At 41.6% G+C, this 21,512-nt stretch overlaps 1 protein-coding gene across 3 annotated transcripts in view; it reads left to right on the forward strand.

Annotated features, from left to right (window-relative positions):
- SORD (sorbitol dehydrogenase) overlaps positions 1 to 21,512 on the forward strand; it is a 73,978-nt gene that overhangs the window by 43,003 nt on the left and 9,463 nt on the right. For all 3 annotated transcript variants that reach the window (XM_043982495.1, XM_043982498.1, XM_043982497.1), the window contains 4 exons: positions 3,274 to 3,433; positions 16,788 to 16,906; positions 18,417 to 18,482; positions 19,528 to 19,703. In XM_043982495.1, coding sequence (XP_043838430.1) covers positions 3,274 to 3,433; positions 16,788 to 16,906; positions 18,417 to 18,482; positions 19,528 to 19,703 — 521 coding nt within the window. The remainder of the gene's footprint in view (positions 1 to 3,273; positions 3,434 to 16,787; positions 16,907 to 18,416; positions 18,483 to 19,527; positions 19,704 to 21,512) is intronic.

A 21,512-nucleotide genomic window follows, 5' to 3' on the forward strand; every position in this document is an offset into this window, starting at 1 on the left:
GTGTCCCCAGAACTTAGCATAGGGCCTGGCAAATAATAGGTGTTTAGTAAATACTCATTGGTCTGACCTGCTTGATCTTGACTCTTTTTATACACATGCTCTTCTTGTGCTAAATAATGCACTCCCAAACTCTTGGGTTATCAGCAACCTTGAGCCTTAATGCTGAGTCCTGGGGCCCACAGTAAGGTGAATGAATTAATCTGTTAGGAATTTAATCCAGTTATTATTATTACTGGAGAGTTTGTCGCCATTTTCTGCTGACGGCCATTGTCACTGGACACTATGTGTCCAGCCTAGGCTTGTAGGTCTTTCCTCGGTGTTACATCATGAGTCATCTTGTAGCTTCTGTGGGAAGATTCTGTTTGGCTGCTTTCTGGTTCTGGGGCAGCCAAAAGGGATGGTTTCACATCTGAGCTCTGGCAGAAGGTCAGCCTCCCCCAGGGCTTTCTGGGCTGAGATCTGATTGGCTGCTGGGAGTCACACCCTGAGTTCAGTTGGGGTTTAAATCTACTTGGTTTTGTGTGTATCTTTGTATAGTACAGAACAATACCTGTGATGACAAACTAGTCTCCCCCCTCTCCCTAATCTATTTTCTATAGATGGCTAATGATCCATTTGGCAGATTTTGATATAAGATAAAGCTCTTTTCCACCTTGCTGTTCTGACCTGCTCAGCCCAGTTCTGCTCTCTAACAGTTGTTCTGGGTGGGGAAGGGGGTTGGGGTTGTGCACTAGGTTGAGGGTAATGTTGTGTTTTTGATCTGCTCTAAAGCCAAATACAAATGGCACCTGGATTATTCTTTCCTTTAAAACATGCATACCTCATTACTTCATTCTTACCCTCTGTTAGCACACATAGGAGATTTTTTTTTTATTCACCAATTAAGAAATTCCCTTGTAATGAACAAGGGTACTTAGGATCATGGGATTTCAGAGCTGGAAGGATCCCAACATCAGAGATCTAGAGTTGGAAGGGACCTCATCTAGTCCCACTCTTTCACTTTAGAGATAGAGAAACTGAGGCTCAGAGAACAAATGGTTTACGCAAGCAATCTCTTAATGATCACAGAGGTAATAATCAAACAATCAGCAGATATTTATTAAACTCTTACAATGTGCTAGGCTCTGCTAAGTATCCATAAATGGCAAAATTGGGATTTGAATTCAGGTCCAAAGGCATCAACAGCCAGGTAGCATAGTAGATAGAACATTGTGCCTGGAATCACAAAGACTTGAGTTCAAATCTAGCCTCAGACACTTTACTAGCTGTGTGACTGGGTAAATCTGGGTAAATCATTTAACCTCTATTTGTCTCAACCGTGAAATGGGGATAAAGGGCAGCTAGGTAGCTCAGTAGATAGAGTACCAAATCTGGAGTCAGGAAGGCTCATCTTCTTGAGTTCAAATCCAGCCTCAGACACTTACTAGCTGTGTGACCCTGGGTAAATCACTTAGCCCTATTTGCCACAGTTTCCACATCTGTAAAGTGAGCTATAGAAGGAAATGGCAAACCACTCCAGTATCTTTACCAAGGAAACCCCAAATGGGATCACAAAGAGTTGGACATGACCAAACAACAACAAAAAAACGGGGATAAAAATAGCACTTGCCTTCCAGGGTTGTTGTGAGGATCAGATGAGATAATATTTGTAAATAACTTAGCACAGTGCTTGGCACATAGTAGGTGCTTAATAAGCCCTCCCTCCCTTCCATCCATCCTTTTCCTTCTACTGTACCATGGTGCCTTCCAACCTCCTTATTTTATAGATGAAGAAACTAAGACACATAGTAGTGATTTGCTTAGACAAGTCACATAACCATTTTGGGCCTCAGCTTCACCATCTGTAAAGCAAAGTTCCGGGGGTACACCAGGTGTCGTTGGAGGTCCATGACCTGTGATATCAGTGTCACACAAGTAGTAATTTGCGGAACCATGATCCCAGGTTCTCTTAGAAACAGTCTGGGGCTCTTTCCATTGTTCCCCAACTTTTGTGGCCTGCATTTCTCCCTAAGCACCTTTTTTTTGTGAGGCAATTGGGGTTAAGTGACTTGCCCAGGGTCACACAGCTAGTAAGTGTCAAGTGGCAGAGGTTGAATTTGAACTCAGGTCCTCCTGACTCCAGGGTCCAGGGCCAGTGCTCTATCCACGGCACCACCTAGCTGCCCTGTGGCCTGCATTTCTTAAATAAATAGCAAGATTTTTTTTTTTTTTTTTGGTGAGGCAATTGGAGTTAAGTGACTTGCCTAGGATCACACAGCTAGTAATTGTTAAGTGTCTGAGGCCGGATCTGAACTCAGGTCCTCCTGAATCCAGGGTCAGTGTGGTGGTGGCACCTAGCTAATTTTCTTTTCTTTTTTTGTTTGTTTTGTTTGCAGGGCAGTGAGGGTTAGGTGACTTGCCCAAGGTCACACAGCTAGTAAGCGTCAAGTGTCTGAGGCCGCATTTGAACTCAGGTCCTCCTGAATCCAGGGCCAGTGCTTTATCCACTGCTCCACCTAGCTGCCCCCTGGACTGCATTTCTGTTTTTTTTTTCTTTTTCTTTTTTTTTGGCAGGGCAATGGGGGTTAAGTGACTTGCCCAGGGTCACACAGCTAGTAAGTGTCAAGTGTCTGAGGCCGGATTTGAACTCATGTACTCATGAATCCAGGGCTGGTGCTTTATCTACTGCACCACCTAGCCGCCCCCTGGACTGCATTTCTTAAGCACCTCTGTCCCTTGTTTTCAGGACAGGCAGGCCATAAACTCCAGGCCCCTGATACTACCATCATTTCGGGGAGGGAGGGTCACCTTCTCCTTTAAATGGGAGGAACATTGAGCCAGCCTTGGTCATGTGTCAGCTTATTGTTTTCCTCAAGCTTGGTGGGAGTCTTGGCCAGTTTGGGTCCTCCTTGTTAGTTGCCAAAAGGCGTGCTGATTTCTATAGATATCAATAAAAGGGCTGTCTTTCCTGTGGTAGATGGCCGTGTCCCAAATTCACCTAGAGCATAAATCCATGGCAGGATTTCTTTGGCTTCCTTAGGTTGGACCTAATGACAGAGATGCTCTATGGCCTCCTGGGGGAGATGTAGTCTGGGTTTTCTCATTGTGGTGCTTGCAGATGAATATTCATCCCAGCACAACATCTGTGCCCTCTATTTAGCCCAGATGAGGGGCCTTGGGCTGTCTCCTTCTGATCAAAGAGAACAAAGAATCAAGAACAAGGCCCCAGGGCCCACATTTCAGCAGGAGCTGCTGCTCACTGTGTGTTGAAGGCTGCTTGTTTTCTTCTTCCAGGTGACAGGGTTGCCATCGAGCCAGGTGTTCCTCGAGACACCGATGAATTTTGTAAGATTGGCAGATACAATCTGTCTCCCACCATCTTCTTCTGTGCTACGCCCCCCGACGATGGGAACCTCTGCAGGTTTTACAATCACAACGCGGATTTCTGCTACAAGTTAGTACCACATATGCCTTAAAGACTCACTGTTCCTCCACTTTACAGTAATCTCATGGCTTGCCCTTGTTTTTTGTTGGGGAGGAGTGAGTAGAAGGGAGTGAGAGAAGATCATTTTTTGTCATCAGTTTGGAGATTCTCCCAAGATCTCCTATGGTTGTCCCTCTTTTCCCTATGCCCCCATCACAATTCCTAGCATGTTTTTGACATTCTGGTAGGAATGTCCTCCCTGCTAGAAACAAGGGAGAATTGGACTGCCTCCCCCCAACCCCACCTCATCAGAATCTCATTGGTATAATCACAGTGTTCATTGTACCTTTTATCTGGTTTTCCACAATACCCTTACTTTCAAGTAGAAAATAGTGACAGACACACCCAATTGGGTGGAGTAATCTCTCTAACCCTGCAGGAAAATAGGAGGGGAAGGGGGATAAAGAGAGAGGGGCAAAAGAAGGAAGGACAGATTGGGGGAGGGGACAGACAGAAACAAATCCCTTTTCAAGAGGGATAGGATGAAAGAAGATGGATAATAGAGTAAATATCATAGGGAAAGGAAGAGGATGGAAGGGAAACAGTTAACAATAGTAATCATGAAGAAGAGAAAAGGGGGAAAATTGTACAAAAAATATTTATAGCAACTCTTTGTGGTGGCTAAGAATTGAGAATCAAGGGAATGTCCATCAATTGAGGAATGACTGAAGAAGCTATGGTATATGATTGTGGTGGAATGGTATTGTGCTATAGGAAATGACCAACAGGATGATCCCAGAAAAACCTGGAAAGTCTCATGAACTGATGAAGTGAAGTGAGCAGAGCTAGGAGGACATTGTGCATAGTAACAGCAGTATTGTTCTATGAGCAATTGTGAATGACTTAACTACTCTCAACAATGCAATGATCCAAGACAATCCCAAGGGACTAATGAGGAAGCTTACCATCCACCTCCATAGAAAGAACTGATAAAAAGAGCACTTGTGGGGGCAGCTGGATAGAGCACTGGCCCTGGAGTCAGGAGGACCTGAGTTCAAATGCGGCCTCAGATACTTAACACTTACTAGCTGTGTGACCCTGGGCAAGTCACTTAACCACAATTGCCTCACTAAAAAAAAAAAAAAAGAGCACTTGTGGATTGTACATATATAACCTGGTTGTGGTCTTGTGGAGGGGGCAGGAAAGGGAGGGAGGGAGGGAGAAAAAATTTGGAACTCTAAATCTCATGAAAATGAATGTTGAAAACTACCCTTATATGTAACTAGAAAAATAAAATAAATGTTTATTATAGAAAATAGTGGCAGAAATCACTCATCCCCTTCCTAGGGAAGAATTTGATTACAGAATGCTTAGTCTGAACTTGATCACAAGTCAACAACTGCCAACTTCTGCTGAAACTACCTGAAAAAAAAAATCTTGTTCTAAATTTGTTCCTTGGAGGATGAACAATAAGTCAAGTTGTCCTGTATGTGGATGAACTGAAAAATTGTGTTCAGGGCATTGATTCAAAGACAGTGTATAGAGAACTTTAAGATTAGGAAAGTTTAAGAAAAAAAAATTTAATTTACTCCTACTATACCCACTACTAGAAGAAATAATGTTTGTTTAAGAATAAACCAGGGGCAGCTAGGTGGCGCAGTGGATAAAGCACCGGCTCTGGATTCAGGAGTACCTAAGTTCAAATTCGGCCTCAGACACTTGACACTTACTAGCTGTGTGACCCTGGGCAAGTCACTTAACCCCCATTGCCCTGCAAAAAAAAAAAAAAAGAATAAACCAAAATGGAGCTTACTCTTCTCTTCATAGAACAGACTCTTCCATAACTGGAAGAGATCTCAGATCCTATTCCAGTTCCCTTGTTTTATAGTTTCAGAAACTGAATCCCAGCAAAATCAAGTGATTTGCCCAGGTTCACATGGTTAACTTAGGGGACTTGGATGTGGGTCTCTTAACTGTTAGAACAGTAGTCATATTTAGTACCATATTTAGAGTTTAGCTCTTTGCTAAAATTTCCATCTTCCCATCCCACTCTCCAAGGCCTCCCGTCTCATTTGGATGAGGCTTGTCCATGGAATTTACCCCGGCAAAAGTAACTTGCTGTTGGGCCCTTGGAAGCCCTTCGTTCCAGCTCTGAAATCCCCCAGTCTTCTGATTTCAGTGCCAACCACGGGGGCAGTCCTGTATACCTGGATTTGAGTCCCCCACAGGGCAGCCTCTAATGCCACAAATCTCTTTTCATGCTTAAATCAACAACTTCACCCGGTTCCAGAAGAACATAAGTTATGTGTGCAGAGACCATGGAGCCCAAGCAGAATGTCTGCCATATGGCAGGAGCCCGCTAAATAAGTGAAGGCTGCTTCCTGCAAGAGTGGATGTCTCTTCTAGACAGTGTTCAAGTCTGGGCTCAAAAGGAAAACATGTTTTATAGCAGTGAGTAATCCCTGATGTGGATGGTGGAGACAACAGCGTTAGAACCAGAGAAGACCCTTCCTTAGTGCTTCCACTCTGGTCTAGAGGCGCAGCGTAGCCAAATGGAAGGATCCAAAGACCTAGCATTGGGAGCACTGGACAGAACCTTGGTTATCTCCAGTGTAAAGAGGGGACTTTCAAACCTGCACAACCTACTTAGAATCAGAGGTTCATGAGCTGCAGCATGGGAGAGCAGCAGCAGTGCTGGGCCCGGAGTCAGGAGAGACCTGACCAAGGCCAGCTTTCAAATCTTGCCTTGAAGGCTTCCTAGCTCTTTGGCCACAAGCAAGCTGCTTAGCCCTCCCTGAAACTCACTTTCCTCCCCTGTAAAACAGGGGTGATAGTACTATAGTATCTACCTCATAGTGTGGTGAGAATGAAATGAAATAATATATGGAACACATTCTATAAAGCTTAAAGTTCTATAGAAATGTCAGCTGTGTGTGTGCGTGTGTGTGTGTGTGCGGGCGGTATTCGTGAGGTATGAGGTATTTATGGTATCTGTGTATATGTGTGATACATGTGGTGTTTGTGTGATGTTTTTAAGGTTTGTGTATGTGATATGTGTGATGTTTGTGTGGTATGTGTGGTATATGTTGTATTTCTGTGATATATGTTTATGTTGTACGTGGTGTTTGTGTGCTTTGTGGCCATGTGTGCAATGTTTGTGTGGTGGGTGAATGGTGTGTGGTGGGTGGGTGGGGGAAGGATGTGGGGGGCGGGGTGTGTGCATGTTAGGGCTAGGATCCAGGCCTATGATTTTGTCTCTAGGGAACTACCTGGGGTTGAAACTTTCTACTGATCTCACTCATTAGTCAGGATGTCTTAGGGCACTGAGAAGATTCATCCCTGGTTTATGATAGAGGAGGAATTTGGACCCTGGGCTTCCTGTCTCCAAGCCTGGCTCTTCTCCACTCTCCAAGGTTGGCTTTCTTGTCACAACTCCACACTGTCCCTTCTCCCCTCCCCCCCATCTGTGATTATAAGAGCTATAAGGAGCATTACTGCGTTTGGATTTATTAAATTCATTAAATGCCTGTGATGGGTAAGACACTGTATTAGGCGACAAGGCTACACAGGAAAAATGAAAAATAGGAGTTCCCATTTGACTGGGTGGATACTGTATGTACCAGATAAGTAAGTGCAAAGTGATTGAAGGGGGAAGAGAGCAGTACCAGCTGAGGGTATTGGAGAAGGCTTCATGGAGGAGGTGACACCTGAGCCTAGAGGGGCCTGGAGGAGTCTAGACTTGGGAGACATCTTGTGCAAAGGACACAGAAGTGGGCCATAGAACGTTGAATTTTAGGAACCACTAGGAGTACGTACGGTTTGGCTGTAAGATAGAACAATTAAGAAGAAGAATATGCAGTGATGCTAGAAAGATATATTGAAGCCGGATTGTTGGGTGCCTTAACTGCAGGCTTGAGGAGTTTGCCTAGAGGCAATAGGGAGTTTTTGAGGAGGTTGGACATGGTCCAACCTGTGCATTAGTCAGAAGATTGTTTTAGCAGTTGTATGGAGGGTGGACTAGAGAAGGAAGAAACTGGAAGCAGGGAGACCACCAATCGTGAAGTCATTGTAACAGCCTAGACAAGAAAAGATGGGGGCTTGAACTAGATAGAGTGTGGGCTGTGTTTGTTGGTTGGAGGGGATGGATTTGAGAGATGTCTACCACACTTAGTGAGTGAATGTCGGCTCTAAAGAGAAAAGGCAAGGATGACTGTGAGGCTATGAATTTGACTAACTGGAAGGATCAGCATGGCTCTAGACTATAAGGGATGTGAAAAATCATCTATCTCCCTTCTCTTACTGATCAGGAGGGAAGCTGAGGGAAATGTGAGTCAATGTGGCTATGTAGCAGTGAGGATCCAGGGGCACGATTGGGTGACTTCCTCTGCTGGTGTTGAGTACCATGAGAAGAAGAGGCAGATGGTGGAGATCACACAGGATTGACAATTGGAAAGGAGTCAATAGCAGTAAGCCAAAGAGTTGGGGGAGTCCAGAGTGGAGGGCAGTGGAGCAGTAGATTCAGAAGCCATGAGTTCCCAGTCTGGCTACCTATGTGATCTCAAGCAATTCACAAAGTCTCTGTGCTTTTGTTTCCTCATCCATAAAAGGGATAAAAATACATGCCTTCACCTTGTCATACTCAAATTGGGTGATCTATGTGAAGCACTACATCGAGTGAATAAGCCTATTGTCTACTGGTTTAGATCAACAGAAGTCAAGAAGCACCAATGCTAAGTGCTGAGAATACCAAAACAAAATAACCACCCCCTCAAAAACAAACAAAAAACCAGTCCCTGCTCTCAAGGAGCCCATAATCTAATGGGGAAAACAGCATACAAACAACTATTTACAAATGAGACATACAGGATAAATTGGACACGATTTCCAAGGGAAGGCACTGAGAGTAAAGGGGACCTGGAAATGAAGGCTTCTTGCAGAAGGGAGGACTTTAGCTGAATTCGAAGGAAGCTGAAAAAACCAGGAAGCAGAGATAAAGAGGGAGAGAGTTCTAGGCAGGGTGGAAAGCTAGTGAAAACGCACTGACTTGGAAGATGCAGTGTCCTATGTGAGGAACCCCAAGGAGGCCAGTATCATTGGATCCCAGAGGAAGTAGAGGAAATTAATGAATAAGAAGATTAGAAAGAGAGGAAGGGGCAGGGTTATAAAGGGATTTGAATGCTAGACACAGGATTTTTATATTTACTCCTGGAGGTGATAGGGAGCAACCAGAATTTATCGAGTGAGGGTTTGTGGGGATGGGTGACATGGTGAGATCTATGCTATAGGAAGATCGATTTGACATGTGGGTGATGGATGAACTGCAGTGGGAAGAGACTTAAGGCCAAGAGACCAGCTAGCAGGCTTTTCAATAGTCCAGGAGAGAGATGATGAGCAGACCAAGCCCCTGCCCTTGTGGAACTTAGAGCATAAAGCAGGACTAAGCAGAATGTTCATAGGGTCATAAATTTAGATCTAGAAGGGACCTTAAAGGTCAAGTAGTCCAGCCCTCTCATTGTACAGATGAGGAATCTGAGTATAAGAAAGGTTAAGTGATTTGCCTGGGTTCATACAGGTAGTAGATGGCAGAGTTGGGATTCAGACTCAGGCTCCTTTGGTAATTTTTCCACTGGACCCGTTTTTATTGTTTTTAATTTGTTTTGTTGTTGTTTTTTAGACTTTGTCTCCCTAGCTCTGTGCTTTGGACCTCGTAGGTACTTAACAGATGCTTGTTGGATTGAATAGAATCATCCAGTAATAAAATGAAGAAAAAAAAAGAGGAGGGCAGTAGTTAGTTGAACTAGTTAACTATAGGGGTCAAGCCTCAAGAGAAGGAAAAGGAAGGTTGGAGGAGGGGTGATAAATTGGGAGAACCAACCAGGAAAGATGAAGGAAGCTCTCAGGAAGAGGAAGGCAGAGGGAAAGATAGAGGGATGGGAGTTTATGGTTGGAACAGAGAATTTCAGGTGGTGGATTTCAGGCTGTTGATCTAAACCAGTAGACAATAGGCTTATTCACTAAATGCTTGCTGAATTCCATCAAATTTCAGGCACAGTTAGAGCAATCCCTTATAATAAAGAATAAAAAAGTGGGGGAAAATCCCCACGTCAGCAAAACTAACCAATATCTGGGGGTGGGGGAGGAAAGGCTAATTTATGCAATGTTCTATACCCATAGACTCCTGCTTCTGCAAAGAAGCAGAGGAAGGGGATAAAATATTACTTAAAAAATTAGTTCCGGGGGCAGCTAGATGGCGCAATGGATAGAGCACTGGCCCTGGAGTCAGGAGTACCTGAGTTCAAATCTGGCCTCAGACACTTAACACTTACTAGCTGTGTGACCCGGGGCAAGTCACTTAACCCCAATTGCCTTACTAAAAAAAAAAAATTAGTTCCATAAACCTTCCCTTTCTCCTCTTCCTTCCTTAGGAGGGAGTTTTTCCACTTTTCCTTTACTAATGCAGAAAGAGCAGTGACCCAGAAATGTCAGGGGTGTCTATGAGAGTAATCTGACTCAGTTGTAAGATGGGAGCCCAGGGAGCAAGAGGGACCTGTTCCATGGGGAGGTTTGTATCAGGGAGGTGCTGCTTGGGTCCTGACAGTGGTGTTTCTTGGAGTACTTCCAACCTTTCCAATGGCTACCTGGCCTCTCTGGTGCACTATTAACCCAGCCCTAAGCCTGCACCCTGCTTTCCCCCACAGCCTTTTTATCACACTACCCACTTTGGCTTTTTGCTTTCTCCTTCCCCCTCCCTGCTGGTTTCTTAATCATTCTGAACTCTTCTGCCCCTTTTCCCTATTTTCTGAGCCCTCTTTTTTTTTAAATTTAATAAAGTATTTTATTTATTTTTCCCATTACATGTAAAGATAGTTCTCAACTTTTGTTTATACAAGCTTTCCAATTTTTTTCTGAGCCCTCTTGATGACACCATCAGGTTACTTCTCTTGCACAACTGGATGGCTCCTAGAAAGTTAGAGATTGGAAAAGAAATGAGAGCATAGAATACTAGAACACATAACGGAGAATATTAAAGCAGGAAGGGATCTTAGAACACAGAAAGTTAAAATGTAGAACATAAATCACACCTCAACTAGAAAGGACCTTAGGACATAGAATGCTGGAACACAATAAGAATAATAATACTAGCCCATATTTCTATAAGGATTTACAGTTGACAGTCTGATTTCCTCATACCATAACTATAAGGTAGATGGTTCAAATGCTATTGTCTCTGTTTTAGAGATAAAGAAAACTGACATTTAGCATGATTACATGAAAGGGCTGGGACTTGAGGTTGGATCTCCTGGTTCTCATAAAATATTAAAGCTGGAAGAGACCTCAATGACCCACCGTGTTTGTTTGTTTTTGTTTGGTGAGGCAATTGGGGTTAAGTGACTTGCCCAGGGTCACACGGCTAGTAAGTGTTAAGTGTCTGAGGCCAGATTGAACTCAGGTCCTCCTGAATCCAGGGCCAGTGCTTTATCCACTGTGCCACCTAGCTGCCCCAATGAACCACCTTGTGAGTCGATTGTCTTCACTTGATGGATGAGAAAATTGAAGGCCCATAAGGGATCTGCTAAGATTATACAGCTGAGCCTAGAACCCAGGTCTTCTGATTCTCAGTCTGTAGCTCTTTCCAGGTCATCATGTTGCCTCCCCCAGATTGGATTTATCTGTGTTGAAGCATAAAGTTAAGGAATGACCTATTTCTCATATAATCTTTCCTGCCCCTCCCCCCCAACACTGGGTTCCCTTGATGTTTTCACTCAAGGGTGAGGGTTAAGTGACTTGCCCAGGATCACACAGCTAATGTCAAATGTCTGAGGCTGGATTTGAACTCAGGTCCTCCTGAATCCAGGGCCAGTGCTTTATCCACTATGCCACCTAGCTGCCCCCTGTTTTCACTTTTAAGATCAGGGTAGGAGGGATTATAAGAGTATTTCAAGCCTGACCTGTGGTCACTTAATTTAGAATGGAAAAAGCCTTCAACCCTAGCCTATTTGCTGTTCCACAAACAAGACAGCCTTTTACTCTGCTCTGGACATTTTCTCTTGTTCCCACCAATAGAATTCACTTATTCTTTATCTCACACCTCCAGAGTTTCTGGCTTCCTTCAAACCCCAGCTAAAATTCCACCTTTTACACAGGGCTTTTCCTGATCTCCCTTAATTCTAATACCTCCCCTCTGTCGATTACTTCCAATTTAACTCATATATAGTTTGTTTATACATGATTATTTGCATATTGTTTTCCGCATTAGATCATGAGCTCTTCCAATTACATGTAAAAACAGTATTTACATCCATTTATTTATTTTTGGTGAGGCAATTGGGGTTAAGTGACTTGCCCAGGGTCACACGGCTAGTAAGTGTCAAGTGTCTGAGTCCGGATTTGAACTCAGGTCCTCCTGAATCCAGGGCTGGTGCTCTATCCATTGCACCACCTAGCTGCCTCCATTTACATCCATTTTTAAAACTTTGTCCCCCAAATTCTCTTCTTTCCTCCTTCCCCCCCCCCCACCCCTTAAGAAGGTAAACTATTCAATATAACTTATACATGTGTAGTCATGCAAAACATTTCCATATTAGTCAGGTTGTGAAAGAAAACAGACCAAAAGAACCTCAAGAAAAATAAACTAAAAACATATGCTTCAGTCTGTATTCAGACACCATCAGTTCTTTCTCTGGAGATGGATCACATTTTTCATCATAAGTCCTTCAGAGTTTGTCTTGGATCATTGCTGAGAATAACAAAGTCATTTACAGCTGATCATCTTATAATATTGCTGTTGCTTTGTATATAGTACATTTCACTTTATATCAGCTCATGTAAGTCTGTCCAGGTTTTTCTGAGAACATCCTGCTCATCATTTCTTATAGCATAAGAGTGTTCCATCATAATTATATCCCACAATTTGTTCAGTCATTCCCCAATTGATGGGCAACCCCTCAATTTAAAATTTTTTGCACCAGAAAAGAGATGCCATAAATATTTTTTGTACATATAGGTCCTTTACCTTTTTTTTAATGTCTTTTTGGATACCAACCTAGTACTGGTGTAACTGGATCAAAGAGTATGCATGGTTTTATAGCCCTTTGGCCATAGTTCCAAATTGCTCTACAAATCCACCAAGAGTGTCTCATTTTCCCCATATTCCCTACAACATTTGTCATTTTCCTGTACTGTCCTATTATCCAATCTAATAGGTATGAGGTAGTATCTCATAATTGTTTTGACTTGCATCTTTCAAATAAATAGTGAGCATTTTTATATGATAATATATAGCTTTTATTATTCTGAAAACTGTTCATATCTTGGGGTAGTTTTTTGGGTTTTTTTTGGTTTGTTTGTATTTTTTGTTTTTTTAGTGAGGCAATTGGGGTTAAGTGACTTGCCTAGGGTCACACAGCTAGTAAGTGTTAAGTGTCTGAGGAAATTCCTTTTTTTTTTTTTTTTGGTAAGGCAATTGGGGTTAAGTGACTTGCCCAGGGTCACACAGCTAGTGTCAAATGTCTTGAGGCCGGATCTGAACTCAGGTCCTCCCGACTCCAGGGCCAGTGCTCTATCCACTGCGCCACCTAGCTGCCCCCTTGGTTTTTATTTTGGATTGCCCTCCCTGAATTCTGGTTTGGGGTTTTTAAATATCCTTGGTCCAGGGGAAGCAGGATGAATCTAATCCAGTTGAACAAACCTTTATTAAGTGCACACTTTATGCAAAACTTATGTTGTCTATGCTGGTCAGGAACTAAAACTATAAGAGAAGGAGAGAGGAAGACAAATTAGAAGAAAAGAGGGAGAGAAGCAGCAACGAATGGTGATTTGTGATAATAGCTCAAATTTATAGAGCACTTAGCAGTTTACAAAGTGCTTGCTTAATCATCACAGAAACACTGTGAGATAGGAAGTACAATTATTATCCCCAATTTACAGATGAGGAAACTGAGGCTTAGGTAATTGGAACAAGTTCACCTGGTTAGTCAATGACAGAGCTGGGAATATAACTGAAGTTCTCTCCCTCAAAACCTACCTCTCCTCTCTCCCTATTCTAGCAGATGGTATGCAGACAGCTGCTATTTGATGCTCCCTTTGTTTGCCTTGGCTAGGTTGTGATCCATATGAGTTTATGTTATCTTTTTCTACCTCCAGCTTGGAAAGTGATTGTTGTTGTTAAAATCTTCAAAGAACCTCTACTGATAACTGTGGTTGTCTCTCTCAGACGAAAAAAGTGGAGTTTGATGAATGTGTGACCAGATTATTGAATGGGTTTTTTTCTTCTCAAATCTCAAATGTTATAATATTTGTGAAGCATGTAGCATAGTGCCTGGCACATAGTAGGTGCTTAAGAAATACCTGTCTCAGTGGATAAAGCACTGGCCCTGGATTCAGGAGGACCCGAGTTCAAATTTGACCTCAGATACTTGACACTTCTTAGCTGTGTGACCCTGGCCAAGTCACTTAACCCTCATTGCCCCACCAAAAAGAAGGAAAGAAAGAAAAAAAATATTTGTTTCTCCTGTCCCCAAGCTTCTTTTCTAAGTTGGAGAAAGGAATGGCAATTTTAAATAGAAAATAATAGAATCATAAATTTGGAACTAGAGGTGAACCTCAGAATACCTCTAGTTTCAACTCCCTCATTTTACAGATGAGGAAATTAAGGTCTAGAGAGGGTTAAATGATTTGTCACAGTCATATAGAAAGGAGCCAACGTGAGATACAGACGTAAGTCCTTTTGACTTCAAGTCCATTCTACAATAGGGACTTCTCTCTTTTTTATTTTTATTTTTTGCGGGACAATGAGGGTTAAGTGACTTACCTGGGGTCACTTAACCCTCATTGCCCTGCAAAAGAAAGAAAGAAAGAAAGAAAGAAAGAAAGAAAAAATAAAGTTTTGAGTTCCAAATTTTATCACTCCTTCCCTCCCTCCCCTACCCCCTCCCTGAGCCAGTAAACAATCAGATATAGGTTATACATGTGCAATTATGTAAAACATTACCATATTAGTCATTTTGTAAAAGAAAACTTGAATAGAAGAAAAGAATGAAAGAAAGTGAAAAATAGCTGCTTCAGTCTGTGTTCAGTCAATATCAGTTCTTTCTTTGGAGGTGGATAGTATGCTTCATCATTGGTCCTTTGGGATTATCTTGGATCATTGTATTTTTTTTTTGTTGTTGGTTTTTTTTTTTTAATGGGGCAGAGGGGGTTAACTGACTTGCCCAGGGTCACACAGCTAGTAAGTGTCAAGTGTTTGAGGCCGGAGTTGAACTCAGGTACTCTTGAATCCAGGGTCGGTGCTTTATCCACTGCGCCACCTAGCTGCCCCGATCATTGTATTGTTGAGAAGAGTTAAGTCATTCACAGTTCTTCATCAAACAATATTGCTGTCTCTGTGCACAATGTTCTCATAGTTCTGCTCACTTCACTATATAGCAGTTCATACAAATATTTCCAGGCCTTTCTGAAATCATCCTACTTGTCATTTCTTATAGTACAATAATATTCCATCATCATCATATACCACAGGTTGTTTAGCCATTCCCCAATTGATGGGCATTTCTTTGATTTCCAATTCTTAGCCACTACAAAAAGAGCTGCTAGAAATATTTTCGTACAAATAGGTCTTTTTTTTTTTCTTTTTGGGGGATGTCTTTGGGATATAAACCTAGCAGTGGTATTGTTGGATCAAAGGGTATGTACAGTTCTATAGCCCTTTGGGCATAGTTCCAAATTGCTCTCCAGAATGATTGGATCAGTTCACAACTCCACCAATAGTGGATTAGCATTCCAGTTTTCCCACATCCCCTCCAACTTCAGATATTTTCCTTTTTTGTTACATTTGCCTCTCTGATAGGTGTGAAGTGATACCTCAGAATTGTTTTAATTTGCATTTCTCTAATCAATAGTGATCCAGAACATTTTTTTCATATGATTATACATAGCTTTTTTTTCTTTGTCTGAAAACTGCCTGTTCAGATCCTTTGACCATTTACTCATCAATTTGGGAATGATTTGTATTTTTCCAAATTTGACTCAGTTCTCTATATATTTGAGAAATGAGGCCTTTATCAAAGATACTTATTGCAAAAATTCTTTCCCAGTTTTCTGCTTCCCTTTTAATCTTGGTTACATTAGTTTTGTTTGTGCAAAAACTTTCTAATTTTATATGATCAAAATTATCTAGTTTACATTTTGTAATGCTCTTAATGAATCTTCTCTGGTACTAAATTCTTCCTCTGTACATAAACTTGAGAGAAACTATTCCATGCTATCTTAATTTGCTTATGGTATCACCCTTTCTATATAAATCATGTACCCACTTTGACCTTATTTTAGTATATGGTGTGAGATACAGGTCTATACCCAGTTTCTGCCATACTATTTTCCAATTTACCCAGCAGTTTTTGTCAAAGAATGAATTTTTGTTCCAAAAGCTTAGATTTTGGGGTTTATCATATACTAAATTACTATTGTGTAATTTATAGTCAATTCCACTGATACCCCTCGCTATTTCTTAGCCAGTACCAGATAATTTTGATAATTATTGTTGTATAATACAGCTTGAGATCTGGGATTACTAGACCATATTCTTTTGGGTTTTTTTTTGCTGATTCAATAGGGATTTCTTATCTTCCCCATTAGGATGTGAATTTGTTTAGAGTAGGTAGTGTTTCATTCTCTGTATCTTCATCAAAGTGCCTGACACATAGTTGGTGCTTAATAAATGCTTGTGAATCAATTTTTTGATTACCAATGCACAATGCTGCCTCCATGAGACACTGCCTGAAACTTAAAAGGAAAAGAAAACCTAAACAAAGTGATTGAAATTTTCTTTCTATGGTCTAAGGAAAAGATAATTTACATGTGGAGAGAGGCATCTTACCTACATGCAAGAGTTGAGGTAAAGGAGAGCTTGGTGTGATTATGCTAGTTAGTTTTTTACTCTAATGGAAATAGTATGATGGATTTGGGATGGCAAAGGACACTATCTTTTCACCTCTCTTAATTAACTTCCAAAAAGTCCTACACTTGTGGATGTGGCTAGTATGTGGAGTCAGACTGCTTCTAAAATGAATCCTCAGGGGCAGCTAGGTGGTGCAGTGGATAAAGCACCAGCCCTGAGTTCAAATCCAGTCTCAGACACTTGACACTTAACTAGCTGTGTGGCTCTGGGCAAGTCACTTAACTCTCATTGCCCTGCGCAAAAAAAACCCCCAAAAAACTAAACTAAACTAAAATAAAATTAATCCTCCCATTTACTTTAGAAGACCTGTGTTTTCCATAAAAGACAAACAAATAAAACACACTGTTCCTAGGACAATTGCAGCTGGTTTTACCTGTGAAGGAGATTCTGTTCTTGAGCCCTAAGTGTTTATATCTTGTGGCCCCACAGACTCCCTGACAACGTCACGTTTGAAGAAGGGGCCCTGATCGAGCCACTCTCTGTGGGGATCTATGCCTGTCGGAGAGGTGGAGTCACTCTGGGAAGCAATGTCCTTGTGTGTGGAGCTGGTATGTAATAATAGACTTGGTCCTAGTTTCTGTTATATGCTACCTTCACCTCCTACTTTGAATATAGACACCCTCCCTTCCCAACTCCTGAGTTGTGACTGTTTCTGGTTTGGATCTCAGTAGAACCAACCATAATTTGGGCATGGCAGGGGTGGGGTTGGGGGGAGGGTGCATTGAGAAGGGAGAATGAAGTCTTCCGAAAGAGATCTGGTCCTAGGCAAAATTGCAATGAAGTAAGTACAATTTCTCTGATGTTCTTCCATCCCACCTTTCCTACAGCCTTTACTCCCTTTGAGCAGCTCTTTCTACATGCCTAGTACTTACATGTTGTCTCTAGCTTCCTAGAAACAACCTTTTTAGTGCCCTATTAGCTCTGAAATGAGCCCCACTCAGCTCCCCTCCATCAAAACTTAGCAGTCCTGTGGGCCATTTCCTCAGGACTTTGCTCTGCTAGGTAAAAGTGGGTGGTAATAAGTCAAAATAATCTGATAAACCAATCGCTGATAATATGTTAACTGGCTAATACATTACCACTCAGATAGCATATATTATTTTACCCAGTTACAAAATATATTTTAAAATACCTTAAGGAGTAATGCCATGCTGAGAATTTAGGCATTTGGTGGCTGGTTGGAGAAATATTTTTGAATGCTGGATAGTTAACTAAGGGTGGGGGTCTAAGATCATGGCAAGCTAAGGAAACTCCGATGACCTAGCTAAATAATGATGATGATATTAATGGCAATTATAGTCATTTAAATTAATTGATTTGGCCTTCAGTGGTCCCATTAGTTTGTGAATCTTCTAGTTGGGGAGATTTGATCGATTCTACATGGGGCAGCTAGGTGGCACAGTGGATAGAGTTTTAGGCCTAGAGTCAGGAAGACTCATCTTCCTGAATTCAAATCTAGCTTCAGACCCTTATTTAGCTGTGGGACCCTGGGCAAGTCACTTAACCATGTTTGCCTCAGTTTCCTCATCTGTAAAATGAACTGGAGAAGGAATTGGAAAACCACTCCAGTATCTTTGCCAAGAAAGCCCCAAATGGAGTCATGAAGAGTTGGACTCAGCTGAAAAAAAACAACTGAACGACAAGAGTAGGTCCTTGAGGGGTGGTTTTGAGAGGGAGTAAGGAAACATATTCTGAATCTTGTAAGACCTCTCTAGAAACTACTAGAAAACCTCCAATAAGTGGTTAGAAATGTCATATGCCTTGGAACTATGGGAAGAGCAGTGGTCTTAGAGAGGACCTTGATTAAATTCTGGTTCTGCCTATCTGTTCTATCTGCCTGACCTTGGGCAAGTCACTTAACCTCTAGGCCTGTTTTCTAATCTTTTAGATGAGTGAATTGGACTAGATGACCCTAGGTCCTTTTAAAGCTCCAAACCTGTGATCCTGTGATTCTTAGGAGAGATAGAAGCATGAAAAATAGCCGTCTGCCTGTCCCAGGGCATAAATTTCATACACGTTAGGCATTCCATTTATAACAAAATCTTCTGTTTTGTTTAGGACCAATTGGAATGGTCACCTTGCTGGTGGCTAAAGCAATGGGTGCGGCTAAGGTGGGAGTGCTTGGTAAGACCTCTTCTTCTCTGTCTCTCCTTAAAACACATTAGATGGGAAGAAAACTATCATCCTTGTGCACAGTGATTATCGTAGCAGATGGCTGCATTAGCTGGGACGTATTCCTTTGCTTTCCCCCTTTACTGTGATTTTTTTGAGGGGCTGACAAGGCTCAGAGTCAGCCCTTTTAGCTTCACTGCATGAGTATTGTTGGAGGTGGGGGCTTTTCCTTCTGTAAGAATCCAGGCAGGCTGTGCTTCTACCTTTGCCCTAAGAGGAAGTGCACAGCTAGATGTGACCAAGCTCTGTTTTAATTCATGTCAGAACAGCCCTATTAGAATCTAGGCTCCTTAAGGGCAGGTGTTGTTTTAACCTTCCTTAGCACTTGGTTCAGTGACTGGCATGTAGTAAATCCTTAACATTAGAAGCACCAGGCATGCCAATTGGCACACAAAATTTTTTTAAAAATAATTTTACTCAGGGCAGCTAGGTGGCATAGTGGATAAAGTAGTGGCCCTCTATTCAGAAGGACCTGAGTTGAAATCTGGCCTCAGACACTTGACACTAGCTGTGTGACCCTGGGCAAGTCACTTAACTCTCATTGCCCAGTAAAAAAATGATAATAATTTTACTCTAATTTATTATAATTTCTCCTAGCTATGCAAATGTATTTTAAATACAAGTAATTCCAAACAGATATTACAATGTTTCTTGGGGGAAAATTTTTCATCCTACTGTATTTTCTTTGCCTAAAAGCTTTGCATTTGTTTGGTCTTTTGAGATATTCTTATTTTGGTTCTCCTGTTAATAAATGGTTGAGATGGATTGATAAGGGGTATGTATGTATATGTGTGTTTGAAAGAGGGGGAGGGGGAAAGGGAGAGAGAAAAAGAGAGGGGAACATGATTAAAGATTTAGAATATACTTAGGAAAGCTGTTCAAATTCTGAAAGGGAAGACTTTGGTTGTTCCCCTGTCTTTTTTTCCCCCCCTGTCCTTTTATCTCCATCCATTTTTTGGTTTCATCGTTTGATAGGGCTACTTTTGTTTAACCTCAGATGTGAACAGCTCCCGACTGGAAAAAGCCAAAGAATGTGGGGCCACTCTCACCCTCCACATAAATAAGGAGAGCCCTCAGGAAATTGCCAAGAAGATAGAAAGTCTCTTTGGACAAAAACCAGAAATCACCATTGAATGCACTGGAGTGGAATCTTCTATCCAGACCAGCATTTATGTAAGTTTTCTCCTTCTTAGCAAATAAGAAGTTGGTCTTATTTCAACAGAAAATGAACAATGATTTTTTTAAATTGCCCCATGAAGTTAACAAGACCTTGTGAGCAGCAGATTTGGAGGTAGTGTGGTATAGTGGGAAGCTCATTAACAAGGAATATGGAGGGGGCAGCTAGGTGGCGCAGTGGATAAAGCACTGGCCCTGGATTCAGGAGGACCTGAGTTCAAATCTAGCCTCAGACACTTGACGCTTACTAACTGTGTGACCCTAGACAAGTCACTTAACCCTCATTGCCACGCAAAAAAACAAAAACAAAAACATGAAGCAAAAAAAACCAAAAAACTAAACAAACAAGGAGTATGGAGATCTGCTTTCTGTCTCTAGTTTCATCACTGACTTGTGGGCTGTGGGTTACATTGTTTGACTCGAAAGACCATTAGTTACCTTCTCTGCATCTGAGTTTATTTACATGTAGAATAGGGACAGTAACATCCATCTTGCTCAAATCACAGGGTTGTTAAGAAGAATAAATGAGATGAAATGGTTTTTGTCTTCTCTTTTTTATATCATCACAGAGATCCCCAGGATTTCTCCCTCCCTCCCCTTTACAGAAAGCCAACCCATATGATAAATAGTATTTTTAAATATATAAAAAATACACAAAGATCAGCACAACTGGTCAAACATTGGAAAAATTTAAATGTAACACTTGTGGACCTCTCACCTCCACTAAGCAGTGGCTTGGAGGCATCTCTTCATATGTCTTTATTCAAATCTTGCTGGATCTTTATCATTTTATTATTCACCTTGGAACTTTTAGTGTGTGATTATTCTTGCCATTCACATTGTTGTAGTTATTGTTAATATTGTTTTCTTGGCCCTGCTTCCTTCAGGATGCATTATCCATGTAGCTCTTTCTGATCTGTTCTATATCAATCACCATCACCATTTCTTATGGTACAGTAACATTTCATTATACTTGCCACACTTTGCTTAGCCATTCCCTACTAGATGGGCATCTGCTTGGTTTCTAATTCTTTGTTATCACAAAAAGTGCTGCTATAAATATTTTGGTGGATTTCTTATCAATAACTTCCTTGAAGTGTAAGCCCAGTAATGGAATCTTTAGTTCAAAGGATACAACTATTTTGGCAACTTTACTGACATAATTCCAGATTGCTTATCATTTCACAGCTCTACCAACAACGTATCAGTGTGCTTATTATTCCACAGCCCCTCCAACACTGTTGCCATTTTGGGATCATTTTTGCTGATTTTCAGGGTGTGAGGTGAAACTTTGGAGTTCTTTTGATTTGTATTTCTCTTATTATTATCAATTTGAAACATTCTTTCTTGTGATGGTGAATATAAGATTTTATTTCTAACACATACTAGCTACCTGCTACTTAACCCCTCAATGCCATGGACAGCTATCTAAGACTGCAAGTTCTGGAGAAGCTGTTCATCTTCAGCAATGGAGAGGGTGTTTCCACACTCAAAGCTCCCTGCTCCATAGTGTGGACCAAGAATAATTCTGAAAATGCTCCAGAATGTGTAAAGGGTGATAGAAACATGGGACATTATAATCATTCAACAGAACAAAACCATTTCAGGAGGGCTAAGGGAGCATCCAAGGGGTTGAGGAAGCCATGATTCGGTTCAAGGATGGATAGCACCTTCCACCCATCCCCATCTCATTTTATTCAGGGAAATTGTTCTCTGATTGACTGTAAGCTCACACCCAGCAAGTCTTCCACAGTGAATTATAAAAAGCAAACTTTTTCTCCTAACATCATAGTTGGCTGGAAAACT

This window comes from Dromiciops gliroides, chromosome 2, assembly GCF_019393635.1.
Source record: "Dromiciops gliroides isolate mDroGli1 chromosome 2, mDroGli1.pri, whole genome shotgun sequence".
Classification (NCBI taxonomy): domain Eukaryota; kingdom Metazoa; phylum Chordata; class Mammalia; order Microbiotheria; family Microbiotheriidae; genus Dromiciops; species Dromiciops gliroides.